General features: G+C 38.0%; 1 protein-coding gene across 4 annotated transcripts in view; it reads left to right on the forward strand.

Annotated features, from left to right (window-relative positions):
• Window positions 1-14,835, forward strand: part of FOXJ3 (forkhead box J3) — a 139,492-nt gene that overhangs the window by 40,467 nt on the left and 84,190 nt on the right. For all 4 annotated transcript variants that reach the window (XM_065915040.1, XM_065915021.1, XM_065915050.1 and 1 more), the window contains exon 3: window positions 3,654-3,978. In XM_065915040.1, the coding sequence (XP_065771112.1) occupies window positions 3,654-3,978 (325 nt within the window). The remainder of the gene's footprint in view (window positions 1-3,653; window positions 3,979-14,835) is intronic.

The raw sequence follows: 14,835 nt of genomic DNA on the forward strand, positions 1-14,835 counted from the left end.
TCCTAGGCATTGCAGGAACAGAAAATAATTAGAAAGTTCCTTCTGAGGAGTTCATGGCCTCGTGAGAGAGTTAAAGATAACTTAATTCTGTGTAAGTTCTATAATAGAAGTATTTATAATCTGTAGGGGTAACATCTAGTTCAGTTTAGGAGGTGGAGAATAAGAAGAGTAGATTGACAAGACTTTCAGGAGGGGGAGGTAGGGAAAAGGAAGTGAGGATAGAAAGCTTATCATGTAATTGTACATGTAAAAACAGCATGGTCAAGCCAAACTGAGGTTATAATTGCTCTAGGAATTTATCAAGAAGGATTAATAAAAGGTTAATGAAAGCTAAAGTAGTTGAAAATGAGGCATTTAGAATTAGTATAATAGGAGAAGAGGAACCATTGAAAGTTTTTGGGCACAATGACAGGAAAACGTAGCTGACTTTTCTTTTCGAGTATATGCATGGACCCTGGAGGTGCTTAGTGGGGAGGAATCAGAGCCTACGGGGCCAGCTAGGAAGCTTTGGGAATGAGGTGAGGTAATGAGGGCCTGACATTTCTTAACCAGATTTCCATAACCAGATTCCTCAGAGCCTCTCATGCTGTTTTTAAATCTATCACCATCTGTTCTCTTACACAAGTGGACTTCTGTCATCACCATTCCATTGAGAGGTTTCTTTCTAAAGTTACTTGATGATCTGGCCAAATCTAATGGTCATTTTTTTTGTCTTCTCGGTGGAGAACCACTGTAGCAACCAGCATAAGCAGCAACAATGGAGACACTTTTTATCTCCCCAACAAGAATATGTAAAATTGAACAAACAGCAAAGAAAACAGAAACCCAGTTTTTCAGATTTTAAATTTAAGAGAGATTTTTATAGTCTGCCTCAAATTACAGTAGAACTAGTAAACATAAGCACAACAATTGAATACTTTTTACTCATGATGTATTTTACTAGGCACAAATTCTTTCCATCCTATTTAGATCTTAACCTACTTCAAGTCTTAGCTAAAGTTCTTCCTTCTGTGTTTCTTAAGGCTGTAGCCCATGTTGTCTTCTGCTTTTCTCTGAACCATTACAGAACCCATAGCTCTTTTTCAACTCTTTTTTTGTATTTGACTTTCCTAGTTGGAATATAGTTTCCTGGAGGATAGAAATTTTTTCTTAATTGCTGTGTATATAAAATTTTACTCTAGAATAGTCTTGCACACTTGTGTAATTATAAATTCTTGTTAAATGTTATAGCAGTATTAAGTACTTAGTGTATGTTCATGTTTTATTACTGAGATTCTCATAAAATCTCAGTGGCACTGGTGGAAGGAAACAGAAGTTAGAGATGGTTTTCAATAGGGAGCATCCACAATATCAGTTATATTCCAGTTTGCAATGTACTTTTACATTATCTTTGAAAATGTGACTAGCTGCGTGGGGAATTTGAACAAAATAAAGCTATTTGGTAGAGACTTAATTGAGGCCAATATGATGACAGCCTGGTTTAATAATAGCCAATGCTTGTAGAATAAAATGTGAATAATAATAGCAGCAGCTATCAATACTATTATCACCACCACTAAGAGCTAACATTTATTGCCTGTTTATTGTTTGCCAGTCACTGTACTTTATATCAGCAAGAGGTAGATACTATTATTCTAATATTATGAATAAGTATGGTAGGAAAACTGCTAGATTGGGCATCAGGAGCTCTGAGCTCTGATTTTAGTTCTACTGTTAACTATTTGTATAAATTAGTTTTTCATCTTTAGATTGAAGCGACTGTTCTCTGACCTTTGGGTACTTTGCCTACTCTTTGACATTCTGTGATCTCTAAATTATCTTGGCTCCTTATTCCACAAGTTTCTATAACTTCTTTCATTCTGGAAACAGACATTTCTGGCTGAGATTGTAGAACAGGAGGGTAAGGTTTTTTTTAGATCTCTGAAGGTGCTGTGTAGAGGAATTTAAAGTTCAGGTTTCAGAGGAATGCATATTGTAGAGATGGGAAGGAAAAATGAAAAATGTAAAACTGTTGATCAGAATATAAGAAAAAGAATATCTGGTAATGCAGATAGAATCCTCATGGCTGTCTCTTGATTTTACTGCTGTTGATTAATCTTGTTTACCTTATGGTTCATTAGTACCCTCCCTAGATACTCTTAGAGCAGTATTAGTTAATAACACTTGTTGAGTGTTTCTTCCTAGTGTAAGTTACTCATTTAATTTTTAATTCTCAAAGTAGTATTTTAATTATAGGTACTATTATTGTTTCATTTCACAGATGAGATGGGGGTTAGAGATACTAACATTTTCATAGTCTCACAGATAGTAACTGGTAGATTATGTACTTGAATTCTCGTCTGCTTGACTCTAGAATCTGTGTTCTTTATCAGTTCTACATTGCCTTCCAGAAGTTCAGATCCTAAGCACAAAGTGTAGGTTGTTTTTTGCCTGTGGTCATTTGGAATGAAGGGTATATGTGGGATTTTCTTTGCCACAATTTTTTTCTTTTTACTGAGATATCTTAAGTTTCCTATTTTATTTTCTTTTTTCCTTTATTTTCATATCAGTTGGAAGTCTTTCATGCCTCTCTGCTTTGTTGTCAGGCTCACTTTTCCTGCTGCTTTGATCCCAGGATAGGAAAGTTTGTACCCTTTGTTGAAAGTTAGCTATGCTAGTGTGAAGTGTCCAGCTTTGTTTCTATATTTTATCTTCCATTCTTAGAGCAGCTTCCTTCTCTCTCCAGAATATGTGTTAACCTGGCAGGTGTTGTTTTTTCTTTTTTCCTTCTTTGAATGGTAATGGTTTGAAATTTTTCAGCCTTGGAGAGAAATAGATTACAGAATCCAGATTACTGGGATGTTTTTGTAAGCCTGTCCTTGAGTTTTTAACGCTTCTTTTCCTGCTTTTCATTTATGTGACTTTATCTCTTATATCCTATACTCCCAGATCTTAGTTTTTTTAAAGCTTATTTGACTTTTTTTTTTTTTTAACCACATGGTGCTGCCCATTCTCCATTTCTGTATTTCATTGGTGTCCTTGAGTTTGCATTCCTCTTTTCGGTCAACTCCCCCAGCTAACTTGCCTCTTTGCTATTCTTGTCTACCCTGCTTTGCTCTTCCTACCTCCCACCTGCTCAGCTATACCTTCTTTCCTCCATGTAAATTCCTGTGCCTATTTCTCAATTACTTCTCTGACCTCTTGCCTACACTTTACTTTTGGTATTCTTTTATATGATTTCCCTAAAATTTATGTAGAAGAAATGCCAGATATGTAGTCCTAAGTTTTAAAAGGGCCTGTGGTGTTGGTGAGTAAAGAGCTGGACTGCAGAGAGATTTTTTTTCGTACTGTGATCCTGTCTCTCTGTTCAAAGTGACAGATAGTTGTTTTAAGAAAACTGACATAAAAATCACTTTGTGTGTATGCATTTTTCTATCTCTTAGATAGTTTCAAACCAAATTTGTTGTGTTTTGGAGAGGAAGAAATTAAGAAAAAAGATTGGAAATGTTAATCCCTTAAATATTCTGTCTGGTCATTAATATGCTCAATCTTTTTCCTCCAGATTTAACTCAGGCTTTCCCTCACTTTGGAACTCCTAGATTTGTGAATATTGGATATTTTGAGAAGCAGGGGTTCTTTCCTTGATATTGACTAAGGAGTCTATTTACCTTCAGGATGACATCTGAACTGGAGAGCAGCCTAACATCTATGGACTGGTTACCACAGCTCACCATGAGAGCAGCCATCCAAAAATCTGATGCTGCACAAAATGCACATGGAACAGGAATTTCCAAGAAGAATGCACTCCTTGACCCAAATACAACCCTGGACCAGGAAGAAGTCCAACAGCACAAAGATGGGAAACCTCCATACAGTTATGCCAGCCTCATTACATTTGCAATTAATAGCTCACCCAAAAAGAAAATGACTCTGAGTGAGATTTACCAGTGGATTTGTGATAACTTCCCATATTATAGAGAGGCTGGCAGTGGTTGGAAGGTAAGGATTTTATTTAAATTTTTATTTTTATACTGTGAACAGGAACAATATTAGCTTCTACTGAAGGTAAAGCTTTGTGGAGGTTCATGTAATTAAAGATGAAATTCTGATTACTAGTCATTTTTAGGATGTAAAAGAAATGTTTTTAATTCAATGAATAACTATTTTTGGTAGAATATTAATTTGTTAGAACTTTATTATATTAGAGGGCTGACATAGCGTAAAGTGGAAGTAGGGATAATGTAGCATTCACTGGAAAATAGTACCCACAGTTCAGGTAAGTTGAGAGTCTAGGGTTAAAAAAAACCAACATAGTATTGCAAATAGTATTGTTTTCATGACCCGAGATTTTTTCAAAACCTTTATTTTGAAAGAATTCTAGATTTACAGAAGAGTTATGTAAATAGTACAAAGTGTTCATCAATATCCTTCAACCAGTTCCTCCATGTTAATACCTTATATAACCAACCGTTAACAAAACTAAGAAATTAATACTTTTGACTAAGCAGTACTGTTAGCTACTAAGTAAATTACAGACTTTATTCAGATTTCACCAGTTTTTCCACTAATGTCTTTTTATGTTCCAGGATTCATTTCAGGATCTAGTCTAGGATCCCACATTGCATTTTGTTGTCATTTGTCATGTCTCCTTAAGCTTCTCCAATCTGTAACTGTTCCTCATCTTTTCTTGCCTATAATGATCTTGACACTTTTGAAGAGTACTTGACACTTTTGAAAAGTACTTGTCTGGTATTGTGTAGAATGTTCCTCGGTTTGGATATATCTGATATTTTCTTGATTATATTGAGGGTAGTGCATTTTGGGGAGGGAAAATACAGAAGTGATGTGTCCTTTTCTGTATATCAGTCATATCAGGGGGAATTTGATGTCAGTTTATCTTATTACTGGTAATGTTGACCTTGGTTCTTTGGTTAAGATGGTGTCTGTCAGGTTTCTCCACTATAAAGTTACTATTGATGACTTTGTAAATTATGAAATGTTTTGGGGGAGATACTTTGGCATGCAAGTACCCTATTTTTTCCTTAAAACTTTATTCATTTCAGCTTTCATTGGTAGATCATTACAGCAGATTTTGTTTTCTAGCTGTGGTTTTCTCTCTTTTCCTTTATTCCTTCCATATTAATTGGGATTCTTCTGTTAAAAAAAAAAAGCTTGTCCCTTCTTCCCCTTTTATTTATTTATTCATTCATTAAATCATTATTTGTGACAGTTGGCACTCATGGATATTTATTTTTTGTATTGCTGTTATTTGTTCCTCAAATTGGTGCTGCTTTTGCCATTGGGAGCTCTTAACAAGTTGGCTCCTGTAACTGTTGATACATGGTTCATTTCTTTTGTTTACCCCTTAAATTTGTGACTCCACGAGATGTTCCAGGCTCATCTTACACCTTTCCTGCTCCAGCTCTAGAATCAGCTGCCTTTTTAAGAAGTCTGACCTCCTCACCTAAGCTTTTTCAGGAACCTTCAGATTAGTTACCTGCCTAACTTATGTTATGCAACAGATAACTCAACTTTCCATTGTATCTGCACGTGTTGCATTCGTATCCTTATGGAGGAGTTATCCACTTGTGTGCCTCATGGAGGTGTGTATATTTGTTTATGTGCTTGTGGAATAAGGGGGTTTACAGAGCTGCCATCAGCTGGTAGTTACACTTGTTTCTCTTAAGCTTTCCTGTCTTAACATCTTTGTCTTTTTTGTTTGAGTCTATTTATAAAAGGCATTTACTGAATTACTGTGTACCAGTGATGTGCTCTGTACCGTGCCAGATAACCAAGTGCCTTATGGGAAGGGATTTTTTTTTTTTTTAATCTCTTCCTCTACTCCATGCCCCAGCATAGTACTTGCATTTAGTAAGCCTGAATAAATGCAGTTTGAATGAAAGCCAGCATCCTGGTCCCAGCTTTCTTTCCTAGCTTTCTTTTTTGTTAGTTCCCTCTCATATACTCTTTCTTCTTCTATCTGTTCCCACCTATTATGTCCTCGCTATAGATATTTTGATTTCTTGCTTTTTTCTCTTACTTGTCCTTAGACTTTCTCTCTCGCCCTTTTTTCTGTTAGCTTTATTCTGTTTATTCTTTAAGCTCATATGTAACCTCTTTTCTCCCTGTAGAATTCATCTTTTGTGTTTCCATATGTTTTATTAACTCTATTACCAGGTGGCACCAGTGGCACAGAACCTGCCTGCCAGTGCAGGAGATACTAGAGACGTGGGTTCGATCCCTGGATTGGGAAGATCCCCTGGAAGAGGAAATGGCAACCCACTCCAGTATTCTTGCTTGGAAGAGAATCAATCCCATGGACAGAGGAGCCTTGCGAGCTGCAGTCCATGGGGTCACAGAGTTGGACACGACTAAGAGACTTAGCACACAACACTATTATAGAACTTACAGGTTTTTGTTCAGAGATTTTATTTCGTCTTAGTCCACCCGTGAGTGCCAGATTCGGTCTGTTGTATTTCTTATTGCTGACCAGCCCACGTTATGGTCTGAAACTGATTTAGAAATACTGGTATTTCACCTGAAAGATACATGGTTTGAATGTAATGAAGGAGAAAAATGGGAATGGGTGGAGAAATAATGCTGCTTTTTAGAACTAAAAGATACGCCAGGGAGATTATCTGGTTCAGTTTGTTGCTTTAGGAAGCCCTTTAATATTTCCAGGGATTGCTATTTCATAATTATTCTTTTAAAAAAAGTTTCTTCCATCCAATTTTAGGAGCCTAGAACTTGTCATAATTACTTTTAAGTTTTAAAACGTTTTGTAAACATAGAAATGTATTATTTTGACCACTTGAAATGGAGATACATGGAAAGTGATTTATCTTCTCCTTTGCCAAGGTCCTATCTCTCTTTTCATGTTTACAAGTTCCCATTCATTGTCCTTAGATTTGTTTAACATTGCTTGTGCAATTTTCTGTTCACTATTTCTTCTTCAGGTATGGAGGAGATGGGTTAGCTAAAAATGGAAGGTCATGTAGAATTTGTGAAATTAGCCTGTATTGGATGAAAAGAGAGTGGAATAAAGATCCTAAAGCAGTTGTCATCCATCTTTCCAGAAATGTAGAGCCAGTTAAAGTTACCCAGAGGAGAAAATGTTGCTGTGCTTGCTTAAAAGATTCAAATACAATTTTAACGTTTAGGTGAAGTGAAAGTCGCTTAGACGTGTCTGACTCTGTGACCCCATGGGCTCTACAGGCCATGGAATTCTCCAGGCCAGAATACTGGAGTGGGTAGCCTTTCCCTTCTCCAGGGGATCTTCCCAACCCAGGGATCAAACTCAGGTCTCCCGCATTGCAGGCGAATTCTTTACCAGCTGATCCACAAGGGAAGCCCAATATTTAGGTGAACTCTCTTTCATTTTGTGCCAAGGCATTGAAGGGAGATCACAGATTAAAAACAGTCCTTTGAATAATCCATGAGATTTCAAAAAACTATATGAGTTTCTATAATTGAATGATTTTATAATCTGAACTAGAGGAAAAGGAATTTAGACTTTTGTGCTATCCACCTCATGGAAGAAAATTAACCTGTTACGGGAATTTAAGGTAATAAAAGAAAAATATGAAACAGTGGTATTGGTATGTGGGGTATAGTCTACTTTTCTGAGTGAAGGAAAAAGAAATAAGAGTATATTATGTATTTGCTTATTGTAAAAAGAAATTTAGGAGTAATAAACTAGAAATACAGTGAATGTAGTTATCTATAGGTATGTATAGTATTGAGGTAGAAGAGAGAGAAGGGAATGAGATTTTGAGTGTACCTTTTTATATAGTTTTGAGTTTTAAAACATCGTAAGTGTTTTACACATTTCAAAAACTATATGTAAGTAAATAAAGGTTTAAAAAAGAAAATCTTAAAACTGAATATAAGTAGTAGTAGTTGTAACTCAGCTAGTAAATAATCTGTCTGCAATGCAGGAGACCCTGCTTCTATTTCTGGGCTGGGAAGATACCCTGAAGATAGGTTACCTACTCCAGTATTCTTGGGTTTCCCTGGTGGCTCAGACCATAAAGAATCTGTCTGCAGTTTGGGAGACCTGGGTTCGATCCCTGGGTTGGGAAGAGCCCCTGGAGGAGAGCATGGCAATGCATTCCAGTGTTCTTGCCTGAAGATCCCCATGGACAGAGGAGCCTGGCGGGCTACAGTCCTGACACAACTGAGTGACTTAAGCACACAACACATACACACAGTTGTTGTGCAGTCAGTCTTCTGGATTCTCTCTAGACTGAGATCTTGGGTTATTTTCTTAAAATCCTTTGTTCCTAGACTTTCGTGGTCATCTCTTCTTGATCCTTGACCTTGATTATTGTGTTCTGTTTTTTGTTGTTGTTCAGTTGCTCAGTTGTGTTCAACTGCGAAATCCCATGGACTGCAGCACGCCAGGCTTCCCTGTCCTTCCCTATCTCCCGAAGTTTGCTCAGACTCATGTCTGTTGAGTTGATGATGCTGTCCAACCATCTCATTCTCTGTAACCTCCTTCTCCTCCTGCCCTCAGTCTTTTCCAACATCAGGGTCTTTTCTGATGAATCAGCTCTTTGCATCAGGTGGCCAGAATATTGGAACTTCTGCTTCAGTATCAGTCCTTCCAATGAATATTCAGGGTCAGTGTCCTTTAGGATTGAGTGGTTTGATCTCCTTGCAGTCCAAGGGATTCTCAAGAGTCTCCTTCAAGTCTCCTTTTAAACCACAGTTCAAAAGCATCAATTCTTCGGTGCCCAGCTTTCTTTACAGTCCAACCCTCATATCCATACATGACTACTGGAAAAACCATAACTTTGACTAGATGAACCTTTGTCAGCAAAGTAATGTCTCTGCTTTTTAATATACTCTCTAAGTTGGTCATAGCTTTTCTTCCAAGGAGCAAGCGTCTTTTAATTTATGGCTGCAGTCACTATCTGCAGTAATTTTGGAGCCCAGGAAAATAAAGTCTGTCACTGTTTCCATTGTTTCCCCATCTATTTGCCATAAAATGATGGAACCGGATGCCATGGTCTTAGTTTTTTGAATGCTGAGTTTTAAGCCAGCCTTTTCACTCTCCTCTTCCACTTTCATCAAGAGACTCTTCAATTCCTCTTTGCTTTCTGCCTTAAGGGGGTGTCATCTGCCTAACTGAGGTTATTGATATTTCTCCTGGCAATCTTGATTCCAGCTTGTGCTTCATCCAGCCTGGCGTTTCACATGATGTATTCTGCATATATGTTAGATAAGCAGGGTGACAATAGACACCTTACTCCTTTGTGACAGGATGACAATATACATACTCCTTTTCCAACTTGGAACCAGTCATTTGGAAGTGATCAAACAGGAGATGGCAAGATGTGAACATTGACATTTTAGGAATCAGCAAACTAAAATGGACAGGAATGGGCGAATTTAATTCAGGTGACCATTGTATCTACTACTGTGGGCAAGAATCCCTTAGAAGAAATGGAGTAGCCCTCATAGTCGACAAGAGTCTGAGATGCAGTACTTGGGTGCAGTCTCAAAAATGACAGAATGATCACTGTTCGTTTCCAAGGCAAACCATTCAGTATCACAGTATTCCAAGTCTATGCACCAACCACTAATGCCAAAGAAGCTGAAGTTGAACGGTTAGGAAGATCTACAGGACCTTCTAGAACTAACCAAAAGAAGATATCCTCTTCGACATAGGGAACTGGAATGCAAAAGTAGGAAGTCGGGAGATATCTGGAGTAACAGGCAAGTTTGGCCTTGGAGCACAAAGTGAAACACGGCAAAGGCTAATAAGAGTTCTGCCAAGAGAATGCACTGGTCATAGCAGACATCCTCTTGCAACAACACAAGAGAAGACTCTACACATGGACATCACCAGATGGTCAGCACTGAAATCAGATTGATTATAATCTTTGCAGCCGAAGATGAAGAAGCTCTATACAGTCAATGAAAACAAGATTGGGAGCTGACTGGCTCAGACCATGAACTCCTTATTGGAAAATTCAGACTTAAATTGAAGAAAGTAGAGAAAACCACTAGACCATTCAGGTATAACCTAAATCACATCCCTTACGATTACACAGTGGAAGTGACAAACAGATTCAAGGGATTAGATCTGCTAGACAGAGTGCCTGAAGAACTATGGACAGAGAGAGGTTCATGACATTGTACAGGAGGCAGTGATTGAGACCATCTCCACAAAAAAGAAATGCAAAAAGGTAAAATGGTTGTCTGAGAACGTCTTACAGATAGCTGAGAAGAGAAGAGAAGGTAAAGGCAAAGGAGAAAAGGAAGGATATACCCATCTAAATGCAAAGTTCCAAAGAATAGCAAGGAGAGATAAGAGTCTTCCTCGGTAATCACTGTGCATCATAGGATAGAACAAATGACTACAGATATTTGTATTTTGGGAGTCCTGGCTCTCACAGTGGGAGAAGAGAAATATATGTGGGAACATGGTGATTGATTGAATTAGAGATACCAGATTAAACTCAAGCTGAAAATAAAAATTAGTGAGAGTGCTTTTAAAATTCAGATTCTTGGGTCACAACTCGAGAGATTTTAAATTAGTCATCTTAGAACCTAGTAATCTTCATTAATATTCATCTCAACTGATTCTAGGGTAAGTAGGCTGTACTTTTGAGAAACTGCTTTTGAAGATGTGGTTTTCAGGGCCAAGCAGTTTGCCTTTAATAGTTATTTTAGTTGAGTTCAGTCACTTGGTTGTGTCCGACTCTTTGCAACCTCATGGACTGCAGCATGCCAGGCTTCCTTGTCTGTTACCAACTCCTGGAGGATGATGCCATCCAACCATCTCATCTTCTGTCATCCCCTTCTTCTACCTTCAGTCTTTCTGAGCATCAGGGTCTTTTCCAGTGAGTCGGCTCTTCACATCAGGTGGCCAAAGTATTGGAGCTTCTGCTTTAGCATCAGTCCTTCCAATGAATTTTCTGGTTTGATTTTCTTTAGGATTGACTGGTTTGATCTCCTTCCTGTCCAAAGGACTCTAAAGAGTCTTCTCCAACACCCTAGTTCAAAAGCATCAGTTCTTAAGTGCTTAGGTTTCTGTGGTCTACTTTCACATCCATACATGACTGCTGGAAAATCCACCAGTTATGTAACCTGGACCATTTTCCTCCGCCTGTAACTCGGCCATCCTAATGACGTCTGCCTCTGCTCTTTGAGCTTTTTTCTTAGCGTTGTTAGATGTAGCGTGTCTCCAGGTTGTGAGGTCTGAAGTGATCTCTTCTCTGTTGTGTGCTGTAAATACATGTCACGGCTCTCATAGCTCTTGGTGTTTTTATTTTCTGAATATGCTCTTGGTTTGGTATTTTTTCCAGAAGATACATGATTCCCATGTGAAAAGCATTATATTCCATTTTCTGAATTGGTAGAAGAGATCCTTACCTTTATGGAGACTGCTTTTTTGATAGAGAATACAATATAGAGGAGGAAGAACATTAAACAAATCATTGTGTAATGTGAAATCTACATTTTGCCTGACCTAATCATCTGTGAAAGTCAGAAAAGATTTCCTTAAGGAACTAACATTTAAACTAAGAATGGATTGGAGATTGAGTAGACTCAGGTGAAGGGAATGAAGGAAGGCTGGAGGCCATAACTTTTGCAGTAAATGAAAGCCTACAGGTAAGAGTGAACATTGGAGAGGATGAGGGTAGAGGACAGATAGTATAGATTTATGGATAGCAGGGTAGGGTGAGGTCATGAAGACTTGTGGAGGCTTTAGGATTTTAGATTTTATCCTAAGTGCAAGGGAATTTACTGAAGCAGTAAAGTCAGATTTGCCTTGTGAGGAGGTAACTGCCTGCTGGATGGAGAATGTTGGAGAGGGGTAAAGAGAGGAAGGAAGCTATTGCACTAGTTTTTGGTGAGACTGGTGTCCTAGACTGAGATGGTAACAGAAGAGATGGAATAAAGAAGGTAAATTGAAGGCAGGCTTATAAAATTTGGTGACAGATTTGTTTTAGATGGTAAGGAGAAGAAGGGAGGAGTTAAGGAGGCTTGACAGGTGTTTGATTGCAGCAGTTATATGAATAAGCAGAGAAGAGGAAACTGAAAGAAGACCACATTGGAAATAAAGATTGAGTTTAGTTTTAAACATGTTGGGTTGGAGTTTCTGGTGATGTCTAGATTGTTGAAAGTTTATGTTAATTTAGCAGAAAGGTAGGGAGATCTGGATAGATAGATTTAAGTGTAACAGATATTTATTGAAGCCATGGCTGTGGATGAGATTGCCTAGACAGCAAATGTAGAAATGAAAAAAGAACAGTGGCAGAATCTTGAAGATTTCCAACTTTTAAGCCTTTTATAGAGGAGGAAGACCCAAGTAGAGATGTGTTCTTCCAAAGCCATTTAGAAAACATGACCATTTTGATTTCATCTTGATTTTTTTTTTTTTTTTTCATCTTGAAGTTTTTAGATGGGTAGTTTTTCTGATTAGTTCTTTCTTTCCTTTGTCTTCTTTTGGATTTGGACTGAGTACTTTTTGTGATTTTTATTTTATCTTCACTATTATTAGTTATATCTCTTCCTAAATTTTGTTTTAGAAAGTAATTATTCTAGAGTTTACCACCCATATCTTTAACTTATCACACTCTACCTTCATTATACTATTTTATGTATGGAGTGAGAACTTTATAAACCTTATACAGTTGATCCTTGAACAGCCCAGGCAGTGCAGGCTGATTCCTCCACAGTCGAATGTATGATTTTACAGTTGGTTCTCCATATCTGTGGCTCCACATCTGCACATTCAACCAGCCTTGGATTGTGTAGTACTGTAGCGTATTGTGGTGGTGGTTTAGTCACCAAGTCTTGTCTAACTCCTGCAACTCAATGGATTGTGGCTCGCCAGGCTCCTCTGTCCATGGATTTCTCAGGCAAGTGGATTGCCATTTTCTTCTTCAGGGGATCTTTCTGACCCAGGGATCAAACCCATGTCTCCTGCATTGCAGGCGGATTCTTTACTGTTGAGCCACCAGGAAAGCCCACTACAGTATGTATTTATTGGAAAAAAAGTATGTTTAGTGGACGAGTATAATTCAAACCCGTATTGTTCAAGGGTCTACTGTACTTCTGATTCCCCTGAGCCAGCCTTTATGTTGTTATCATGTTTTCCTTTTACATGTTATAAATCTCATAATAAGCTGTTGTATTTGCTTTAGACAGTCATCTTTTAAAGGCATTACAAATAAGAAAAAGCGATTTTTTAAAATTTGCCTTCATTTTCACAGTTTCTGGAACTCTTCATTTCTTTTTGTAGTTTCAGGTTTCCATTTGGTATCATACTTCTGCCTGAAGAACTTCCATCTAACATTGCCAGCCAACTGGTGGTACAAAAAGTGAATTTTTCCAGCTTTTGTGTCTTGCAAAGTCTTTATTTTGCCTTCGTTTTTTTCATTGCATATAGAATTGACTTTTTTTTTTAAATTATTTTAAAGATGTCGCTTTGTTGTCTTCTAACTTGCACAGTTCTTTGAGACATCTGCTGTAATTCTGATGTTTATTTCTCTGTGCATAATCTTTTTTTTTTTTCCTCTTCCTTCAAGATGTTCACTTCATTTTTATTTTCAGCATTTGGGCTATAATGAATATAGGTGTGTGGATTTTTAATTCCTTCTGCTTGATGTTCTCTGAGATTCTTGCATCTGTGATTTGATGTGTCCTGCATTATTTTTGGAAGATTCTTGACTGTTACTACTTCAGGTTTTTCTCTGCCCCATTCCTTTTCATTTCTTCTTCTGAGACCCTAATGACATGTATTGTTACACAGTTCTTTTTTTTCTTTTTGTTACACAGTTCTTGGATGAATTTTTTTGTATTTGTGCTTGTGTGCATGCCCGCATGCATGTGTGTTAGTCTGGATAATTTCTACTGATCTGTCCTCAAGATATCTGAACCTTTCCCTAATTGTGTCCCATCTTCTGATGAACCATCTAGGGAATTTTTTATCTTTGACCATGGTTTTTTGAAACCAAATCATGTTACATTTGACCCTTTCTTAGAGTTTACACATCTCTGTTGAAATTCCCCATCTTTTGCAGTTGTGCATCACTTCCCCATTGATGCAGTTGTATACTTTTTCTACTTGTTGCTTGAACATATAGTTTTCTAAAAGTTCTTGTCTGATATTTCTGACATCTGCATCATTTCTCAGTGGGATTTCTGCTGATTACTTTTATCTTTTGACAGTGGGTTTTTTTTTTTCCCTTCTTTTCCGTGTCTCTTGCAACTTTAGACAGTTTTAGCTACATGTGTAGAAGAATGGTTGAGATAGAGGTAAGTAGTATTTATAACTGTAAATGGACAATCATGTTTTTCCACAGGTCATTTGTGTCTGAGTTGAATTACTCTTACCAGTAGTTGAGCTGGATTTGCGTTTCGTTGTTGGTACCTTTACCTTTGGTATACCACAGACTTTACATTCCTCCTGCAGTAGGCTCCTGTTACCTTGTGCTTGGAGACAGGCTTGGGTGCTGTCGAGTTTGCTCAGTGTTCCTGCTTTCTCTTTAGGTTTTAGTTGTCTCTGCCCACCTTGCTACACATGGGGTCCCCATGCTTCTGCCCCTCCTCCATCAGTAGATTACTGCTTGTTAGTCCTGCCAGGCTTGTGCTAGGGTCCAGTGGTTTTGTGTTTTTTTGTTTTTGGTCTTGATCCAGACTTAGTCTTACTCAGGCCCTTGGACCTGTTGTGGGGGGAGGTGTCCTTTTTCAGTATTTTTGCCCCCTCAGCCAGATCAGTTACCTTTGTTTGTCCAGGTACATTTGAGTGGTAGTTGTGCGACCCTTTGCAAGCTGTAGTCAGCCTCCACCTCCGTGTGGCGTATTGGAGTAGAATCCTGGCCCCAGGGCAGCTTCTGA

This window comes from Muntiacus reevesi, chromosome 1 (genome assembly GCF_963930625.1).
Source record: "Muntiacus reevesi chromosome 1, mMunRee1.1, whole genome shotgun sequence".
In the NCBI taxonomy this organism is placed as follows: domain Eukaryota; kingdom Metazoa; phylum Chordata; class Mammalia; order Artiodactyla; family Cervidae; genus Muntiacus; species Muntiacus reevesi.